A 10138-nucleotide genomic window follows, 5' to 3' on the forward strand; every position below is an offset into this window, starting at 1 on the left:
CACAGTTTTAAATACCATGGTTTACCTGAAACCGTGGTATTTTTGGAGTTTTCGAAACTCCACTTAGGACCTCAGTTTTCTTCTCTTCTCTCTACATATACTTTGTTTTTCCAATGGAACCAAACAAATCTCGGTTTTGAGGAATACTATGGTTTTACTGTGGTAAAGTAATACCGTAGTATTTTTGTCATGTACAGTTGTAAACTATAGTATCTCAAAACTACATCATTTCAAAACTGTATTTCCAAACAGGCCCTAATGCTTCAATCCAAGGTTTGAGATGTGATTCGTATGCAAGAAGAAAAATAGAAAAAAATACCCTCCTACAAATACATTGTACGACAAATAACTAAACTGAGCCATCTTTAGACGACGTTTTTAAGGAATCACATTTTTAATGTTTTTTTCAAACTAAAAGATAAATTTTAATGTGTACACGTTTTCAGTGGAATCTGGATAGCAAAGTCAGATCAGATATAAAAAAAAAAAGTCAATTTGTGTACCGTGAAACGTTGCGTACTCCCGTGGAATGGCATGGAGCCGAGAAAAAAAAATAGGTGCGAACTGGCCGTAGACTCATCCCGTGCAATCCCCGGTGCTGGATTGCTGACGTGTGGCAGTAAAATCATCTGGCGTGCATGGACGAGAAGGCCCACGAAAGACGCTTTGCAGCCGGCCCATATCTGTAACCAGGGCAAGAGTCGGCTCTGTTTTACGACTCCGTATTTCTCTATCTCTACCAAACGAAACAGTCGCCGTCGTATTTCTTTCGATCGTGCGCCGCCATTCATGAGATTCCAATTCATGTGACTAGAAAGAGTACCACAAAGCACCGATCAGAAGTGCCAACAAAGACAAAAGTATTGTTCCAAAACTGACGATGGTAAGGCATTTGCCTTGCATCAGTTATATACTTTTTTTATATTATACTTACTTATATTTAAGTGTTATGTTAACACCACAGTGCCGAGCTTTAATATGCACATGAATAGTGGTGGGTCCAGGTTTGATCCAAGAGAGGGCTACTAAGCTAAGACTATATTTTTTAAACAAAACAAAAAATATAATTGATGTTTAATATGACACAAGAAGCAAGATATAATTTAAACATTCAAAATCTTTTCATCTTGAATATCTACAAACATATCCCGCTCAATATAGCATAGCATGCTGTTATTCATCCATTCATCACAAACTAAACATGGGATTACTACCAAATAAATAATCAAATCAAAACTTCAAATCAAACTTAAAATCACAAACCCCTGCTCTGCTCGGCTCGGGCTCACGGTCACGGGCTCACGGCTGCTCGGTGCACGCCTCGCCTGCTCCCATGCTCCGGACTCCGGTCACCGCGTGGTCGGCGGCTGGACAACGACGAGTCGGCGGTTGGACTCTGGGCGCCGGCGGGACGAGCGGCCTGCGACAATGCTCCGGTCGTTCGACGGTCTGGCCTCTGGGCTCCGAGCGAGCGGCGCTGCAGGCTACAGCGACGGTAGTGCTCTAGCCTCCGAGGTCCGGGCGTGGGCGGCGGCTAGAGCTGGGGGTATAGGATAGAGGGAGGATGTTCACGGGGCTGGGCGCGGCTGGAGCTAGGCTGTCGCGCGGTGATGGGCCTATTCGCTTTACTGGGCTGCAACCGGGGCTGCAGCCAAGGCAGTCCGGGTTGGAGATCCGCCACTGCACATGAATCATTCATGACAGATGATCATGTTATACAAGGAGGATACCGAGGCCTCTTATTTGGAGTTCATAAGGATGCTGCATCAGCCATGAGACAACTATAATTTGATGGAGTGCTAGATAATGAAAATGCATGGATGTACTCTTTGCCTTTAATTTGTATAAGGACTCAAACATTCGAGCTTTCCGATGAGGATGAAAGTTTCATATTTAACTTGCCTTGCTATTTTGGTATTTGTAATGACAGAACCACTTAGGTGATGGAATTGGGTTGTCGTGCATCCTGTTTGTTTACTTGTATGCCGACGATTCACTGAGATGGAATTAGACTTTAAGAAGGTGTTTGTTTAAAAAATCAATCTATTTTAGATAAAGTGATGCATCGTGAGTTCATCCATAAATTTGGTGGAATAAACTTATTCCTCATATTATTACTAAATATCATCATACGAGGAATGGAATGATGATGAATCAACTTATTCTATTTCACAACCCAAATAAGGAAGTGAGGAGTGAGAAGACGATAAACTAACTCATTCATCAAACCAAACATACTATATGGTCCTGTTTGGAAGTGTAGTATTTTTGCAGTTTTGAAACAATACTATGATATTTGATGATACTATAGTATTGGAACTCAAAAGGTGTTTGGTTTGTATAGGCAAAATATAGTTTTAAGTACCATGGTTTACCCAAAACCGTGGTATTTTTTAGAGTTTTCAAAACTCCAATCATGGCCTTAGTTTTCTTCTCTTCTCTCTACATATACTTTGGTTTTTCAATGGAACCAAACAGATCACAATTTTTAGCAATACTATGGTTTTACTGTGGTAAAGTAATACCATAGTATTTGTGTCATGTACAATTATAAACTATAGTATCTCAAAACTACAATATTTTAAAACTGCATTCTCAAACAGACTCTATAGGTTTCAGTGACCACTCAGGCAAATGCTCTTATCCCTTCATGCCTTCACGCTTAGGCACATCCGATTGCAGTATTTTTGTGTTTCAATGATGGAAAAAAAATTAAGCTAAAGTTTATGAGCCGAGCCGTAAACAGAGCCGAGCCTTGTTCTTGGCTATGGATGCGAGCCGGCTGCAAAGCGTCGTGGGTAAGCCTTCTCGCCTCTCCGGATGATTTGACCGCCACGCGTCAGTAATCCCGCCCGGATCGCACATGAGGAATCTGCGGCCAGTTAGTTCGCACCGAATTTTTCTCCAGCCGTCCCTCAAAACAAGGATGCAAATCTGACCCCACCTGCAAGCGACCAAGTGGTCCAGGGCTCGAGACCACCGCGTTTTTCTGGAACCAACCATCCTTCCTTCTCAAGAGTCCAGAGTCCAGACCTCCACACAACGCGAACCAAGCCAACCAACTAACCGAGCAAGCAACCCAACCACACGAGCGGAGGAGCGTGCGAAACCCAAAGCGCGAAAACCCTCCTCGCCCAAGGATCCCTCCCGCGGCGCGCGGAAGCAAACCCCCCCGACCGGCCGCCGTCGGGGGCCGCGGCAGGGACAGCGGAAGCAGCATCACTCCGGAGCGGCGGGGCTCAGCCAGCCCTCGACCGGAGCGGGGGGTTCCGTAATACTCTCCGAATCTGCGGAATCCGTGGCGGGATTTCGCGGGGCCTTCTAGTTTCGGGCGAGACAATGGTGGGGTTCGCGGGGAAGAGGAAGGAGTTGGAGCAGGTGATGGACGGCCTCTCTGACTTCTCCCTCTCCGGCCCCGCTGCCAAGAGCCGCAGATTGGTGAGTTGGTAAACTACTGTTTGTGCCCTTTTTTTTCAGGCTTCTATTAATTGAGGGCTCCTATCTGGTTTGATGGCGCAATCTTTTACCCTAATATTCTCGTGATGCTACTCTGCATCCGAATTCATCCATTTAATTGGTGATGATTGATGGACGCCTCATTAAGTCATTAGGGTGGTTGATTATAGGGATTAGGGAGCGGCTACATGTTAGCAAGTACAGCAAATATGTATACGTGTTTTTAAAAAAAATGGAAGGTACTGCTTCAACTATATATTGTTCCACATATACTGTCTGTTTTCTTATTTCTGATTAACTAGCATGATTTTACTCAGCTGTATCTGCTGTCAGAAACTCCCTGCTGAATGAGCTGACGAAAATGTCTTTCCTGTAAAGAGTGTATGCAATCAACAAGTCAGTAGCCTTTTCATAGGCCGCCCTATTTTATGAGGATGCTGTTTTGTTTACATGCGTATTGCCACATTTTGTGCTGCCGCCGTTGCTTTCTTGGAGTTATTTTTTTTTGGAGTAGAAATGTAGCCAGGTTTATCCGATGATGATGTGCTCAGGGTGCTCATATGGCATCATCTCTATACCTATACGTTTCTATGCATTTGTTGCAACAGTCCTGTTATCTACTTCCTTCATTCCAAATTATAAGACGATTTGACTTTTGTATTTACATAATTTTTGTTATGCACTTAGATATACATTATGTCTAGGTACATATCTAGGTACACAGTAAAAGCGATGTGTCTAGAAAAAAACAGCACATCTTATAATTTGGAACGGGGAGGGTAGCAAAAAAGCACCATGCTTTCTAGTCGGTCACTTCAAGTAAAGAAGGAAAAACCATATACATGTTGTGATTTTCCGCTGCATATTGCGAAGCAAGGTTTATCATGCATGGTGTATTGCATGTCTTGTTGTGCATATAGTTAAGCATCCTGTCATTTTGGTATTTTACATTCGTTGGAAGTGTTTATCACTGCATCTGTAATGCCTCTCTGAATGAAATGTTGTTTATTATTTATAGGATGCCGAGCTCCCACCAATTATGGAAGAAGAACCACCTGCTCCTTCAATGCCATTCCAGATGCTGGGAGAGAAAATCAATAACTGTGTTGACATACCCAGTATGGAATTCATGATGGAAGGTCTAACAACACATCATGTGCCTAGTGAGGACATGGCACTTGTTTTATACAAACCAGTAGATAATTCCGCACCATTTGGTCGTGGCATCTCAAGTTCTTCATTCATAGTGAGTTCAGACTTGATACGTGGTCTAAAGAGTAAGTACATCGTGATCAACCTTCTTTAGTCACCGTTTATATTTAAATTCACCATTCCTACGAGTCTTTGCTATTTTGGTCCTGCATTTTGTTAGGGGGCTTGCTGAAATCAGGGTGCCTGAATTTTAGTTATTGCATATATTTTATATTAAAATTGCAGATTCAGAGAACAAAAAAAATGTAGGCATAATCTGCAATTTTCAACTCTGAGAACAAAAAACCTGCTAAGCAAAATCACAAATCCGACAAAATCTGATCCATGTTGGTACAAAGACAATTATCTCTAGTCAAATAAGGACAAAAAAATGATTGGTTTTGATACAAAGAATCATAAATCATAAAAACAACAATTTACTTATACTAGTTGGTTGTATAAAAGTGTTGTCTAAAATCATTTAAAAATTCAGGCACCTGAAATATTGAAGTGTTTTGTTAGATTTTGAAGTGTCAAATGCATGTCCAGAACTTGTATGACTACAGGTATTATCGATACCTAAGTATTTGGGTGTTGCTTGTGCAAATATAAACTAACCTACTTAGATTTTTTTGTTAACTTCTATATCTATGACATGTCCAAACCTATCTCCTGATGCAGCTAGTTGGTGAATAAACAGGAAGCATGGAATGCCTGTTGGCCTAGGGGCTAGGGGCATGAGATGATTTGTTTAGCCATGGCATCACCTGCTTACATTGTGATTTGCGTGGGTGAACACTTGGTGTGCCCTTTTTCTAGTGCTGTAGTTGTGCTGCATTCTTTGGTGTGCAGAATATGACCCATGTCATGACTTTTAACGTGATTTACTTGCCAATGATTATCTTCTTTTGTTTTCTTTGGTTCTGCTGTCTTCTTGTAGAGCTTTTCCATTGGCTTCTATTTGGGTAATCTTCACATGCAGCATTTTTTTTCCAACTATACATGTTCTGAATTACAACAACCCCCCTTTTTTTTTTGCTGTTCTTACTTTTCAGACCATGCTTTTGCGAACTATCACGAGGTGGAGGATGAATCTCCTGAACGTAGGAACAGCTTGGCTTTAGTTCCTTGGAGACCACCACAAGTGTCTATAAGATCTGACTGGGTTGCCGTTGAGCCAGAGCGCACACGGATTTTTGAAGTACCTATGGACGCTGATGAGACTGAAGTAACTTCTATGGATGTCGAGGAAACGCCAGAAGCAGTTTCGGGCGGATTCAATGGCGAGAACCTTGGCCAGTGGCTACATTGTGTGACCCCGCCCTCGTTACCAAATCCATCCGCCCATGTTATGTGGTCAAGGTGACAACTGGGAGGCCCTGCGTGCTGACTACTGAATCATACCAAGGATGAAGAAATCCTCTAATAATCCTCCCCTAGCTGTGTGGTAGCTGTCTGTTTAGTTGAAAACAAAAAAAACTGGTTATGCTTAGCATGATGTTTCCTGGTGTAGTGCTGATCGTCCCCAGTAATATCAGTGTGAGTAGACTCCATGTTAGAACCTGGTTAGATTGGGATTCAATTAATTGAGGTAACCTGTTGGATTTAAAACATCTTAAATTCGATGCTGGTTCTTTTTTTTATTCATTTCAGAATTTAACGAAGGTGTTCTTGAATCGAGATTATTCGAACAAACCCTCAATGCGCTGGGTGGGTTCGTGCTGAAATTTTTATCAGCAAAAAACGTAGTGCGTAGGGTAAGTATGGGTTACAATTTTCATCTAGCAACAATCACTGAGTTAGGGCGTTAGGCCTCCTTTGGGAACGCAGGATCGAAAAAAACATAGGAATATGAAAAGTACAACAATAAGATATGGATGCATGTGAAAACTAGAGAAATAAAGAACACAGGAATTCTGTTAGAACGAGTGTTTTGGTTGAGTTTAGGAAAAAATCATAGGAAACCAAAACAATGTGTATTCTCTTCGTCAAAAATATAATTTGTTTTAAAGTAATCATACATTAATTAAAGTAACATATGAATATAATTTACATATATATCTATATTCATTATTATTTAAATGAATGTGGACAGAAAAAATGGGTTAAAGAACTATATTTTAGTGGCAGAGAGAATATTATACTGTTATCTAAAAATAATATTGCAATCATTTGGAATATCATACTAATATAATCTTTTTTTTATATAAAGCACTAAGTTCCAATCCTTCCTCTTCTCGCTTTTCCATTTTATAAAAATATAAGATAAATAAATGTATTTGATGTGTTGGAGGTCAAATTGAGCAGCGCGGACAGTCCGGCGCTGAGGCCGGACGGTCCGCGGTGGTGGCGCGGACGGTCCGCGCGCGCGCAGAGTCAGTTAGGGTTCCTAGTTTCTCGCGGGATTTGTTACCTAAAACCGCGGGATTAACTTGGGAAACAGTTGGAAACGGATCCAGACCTCCCCTTTATATAGATGAAGGGCTACAGCCGATTGAACCCCCAACAATCGAACAAATCAAGTCTATTACTCGTTTTTACCTTATGCATTAGGAGTAGTTCTAGTCTAGTTCTAGTGTAGCCCTAGTTTAGTATTCCAATCCTTAAATTCTCTGCCTCTCCTCGACTCTACGTCGATTAGGGGAGTCTAGGTCGGCCGGCCCGAGCCTAGACAACTCCTAGGATCTCTCCTCCCCGACGGGGTCCCTCCCGGGAGCGAGATCCAGGCGCCGCCGGCGATCTTCCGCCGCCCCTGCGCACGTGCGGACCGTCCGGCCCTAGGGCGTGGACCGTCCGGCCGTCAGGCAGGGAACCCGGGCTCCTGCACTAGGTCGCGGACCGTCCGGCCCTGTGCCGCGGACCGTCCGCGTCTGACCAGGGAGCACCGCCGCCTCACACCAGGTCGCGGACCGTCCGGCCCCAGGCCGCGGACCGTCCGCGCCTAACCAGAGAGCACCGCCGCCGGTTCTTCTTGAGTGATTGGCGCTCCGAAAAGGCGTCAACATACTTTTGGCGACTCCGCTGGGGAATAGGTGTCTAGATCTGCTAAAAATCGGCCCATAAATGGCCGGTTCTAAGGATCACACCAAGATCTCCACTACCAACATCATCAAGCCGGCCATGGAGACGCTCCCGGCTGATGACCAAAGGCCCTTTGAAGACCTCATAATGCGCGATGAGAAGGAGGTGATGCGGCAATGGAACGAACAACGCGACAAGGAAGAGGCGGAACTGCTGCATAAACTCTCCGAACGGCGCAAGGAGGCGGCGGACAAGTACTTGTCACACTTCACGGTGGATCGCCACCAGAAGATCGTCCGTCAAGGGGAGATCGATATGGAATCTCTCCTACCTCCACTGCAGGGTCCCGCTGTAAGTACTCCAGATCTATCTCTTACGACTTTCATGGATCAACGAGGAGATCAGTTAAAGCAATATGTAGATGAATCTATTAAAATGCATTTACGTGCATACGAGAAATCAGCTGCTCCTAATTTTCCATCGCGAGAGTCTAATACAGTGCCACCCACGTCAAACACATCGGCTATAAACGGGTCACCTTTGACCCATCCATCATATGGTATGCCGATGCATGCTTTCGTGTCACCATCACAGCCGCAACCACTAGGCACGCGGCAGGTACTGGACGCGACCGGACCATCCGAGCATCATCTCAGACAGTCCGGTTATACCGCGGACCGTCCGGCGTATTTCGCGGGACCGTCCGACCAGATGCAGGCCCGCACACAAAACACTCAGGTCGCACCGTACATGGCCGGACCATCAGGGTACAACCCTGAACACTTCGGCCCCATCACGGACCGTCCGGTGCATCACGCCGGACCGTCCGGTGCATCACGCCGGACCGTCCGGATATGTTGCGGACCGTCCGCCATCTTACGCCGGACCGTCCGGATATGGCATGAACCGGCCGACGTATTACGCTGGACCATCCGACTCTACACGAGTCCATGCGCAGACTGCCCAAGTCACGCCATATATGGCCGATCCATCCGGGTACAGCCCTGGACCATTCGGCCCGATCGCGGACCGTCCAGTTCTTTACGACAGACGGTCTGGGTACGAGACTACACACGTAGCACCATATACGGCTGGACAATCCGGATATACCTTCAGATCATTTGGCCAGGTCGCGGACCATTCGGCCTCTTACGCCGGACCGTCCGGATATGCATACGCAGAGCCGAGAGCTGTGCAATACGCACAGTTCCCACATTCATCGCAGCAACATTATGGTGCCCCACCAGCAATACATTATAATCATGCCATACCACCTCATGGACATAGGGCTAAATACTATTCGGCCACAAGAGAGCCTGAGGGGTATAGGGCAGGAGCTGGTGACATTAATAGGACACCTAACACACACCTCAAACATACCTGGGAGGAAAGCCGACAGAGTAATGCCAGGCAACCTGAAATCTCCACCCACAAACTCAATGGATGGTCGCCAGACATGGCAGAGAGGGTCAGAGATGAGGTAGCCGGGATGTTCAAGGACAAACTCGGTGTTAGTGTGTCAGGTACAGGGCAATCGTATCGGAAGCCTTATAGCCACCGATTCGACACCGTGCCATACCCACAGGGAACTAGAATACCAGACTTCTCTAAGTTTTCTGGTGAAAGTGGGAAAAGCACACACGAACATATAAGCCAATTCATAGCACACTTGGGAGAATTGGCTGATGGGGAAGCCTACCGCGTTCGTTTATTCTCGTTGTCCCTTACTGATACTGCATTTGCATGGTACGCAGCTTTGCCACCAAACTCTATTAACTCTTGGGAAGAATTAGAGCAGAAATTTCATGAACACTTCTTCTCAGGAGAACATGAGTTAGAATTGGCTGACTTAGCTTCAGTCCGACAGGGGCCTGAAGAATCGGTTAATGACTATATCCGGAGATTCCGGGACACTAGAAACCGATGCTTTCAGATTCATGTCGCAGAAAAACAACTGACAGGGCTAGCTTTCAATGGGTTGCGACCCTACTTAAAAGAAAAATTAGATGGCACCCAATTCTTTTCACTAGTGCACTTACACCAGCGGGCTATGACCTGTGAAAGCCGAAGTAAGGAAACATCAAAATCGGCTAGTTATAAGATGCATCTAGTGGGATACGATAATTCGGACGATGAATCCACGGATGTATACACCGCCGAACTGGTTTGGCCAGGACAGGCTAAACCTTCAGCGTGTTCTGCTTTACAGTCGATTCGAAAGAATCGACAAGAGGAAGTTAAGTTTACTTTTAATGTTGCCAAATGCGATAAAATATTTGACGAGTTACTGAAAAACGGCAACATTAAATTAACTCATACTATTCCTCCTCCTGATGAATTAAAGAGGCGTGCTTATTGTAAGTGGCATAATTCCTTTTCTCATGCCACCAATGATTGTAATGTTTTTCGTCGACAGATACAATCGGCCATAAATGAGGGTCGATTGGCTTTTCAGGAGATGCAAGTAGAC

At 44.7% G+C, this 10138-nt stretch overlaps 1 protein-coding gene across 1 annotated transcript; it reads left to right on the top strand.

Annotated features, from left to right (window-relative positions):
* The first annotated feature begins 2867 nt into the window (after positions 1–2867).
* On the top strand, positions 2868–6254 carry LOC100191310 (uncharacterized). Its single transcript, NM_001136744.1, has 3 exons — positions 2868–3438; positions 4475–4733; positions 5703–6254. Exons 1-3 carry the CDS (start codon positions 3340–3342, stop codon positions 6011–6013), a joined length of 669 nt encoding a protein of 222 aa, NP_001130216.1. The 5' UTR covers positions 2868–3339; the 3' UTR covers positions 6014–6254.
* The last annotated feature ends 3884 nt before the right edge of the window (positions 6255–10138 follow it).

The sequence above is a fragment of the Zea mays genome, chromosome 4 (assembly GCF_902167145.1).
Source record: "Zea mays cultivar B73 chromosome 4, Zm-B73-REFERENCE-NAM-5.0, whole genome shotgun sequence".
Taxonomy (NCBI): domain Eukaryota; kingdom Viridiplantae; phylum Streptophyta; class Magnoliopsida; order Poales; family Poaceae; genus Zea; species Zea mays.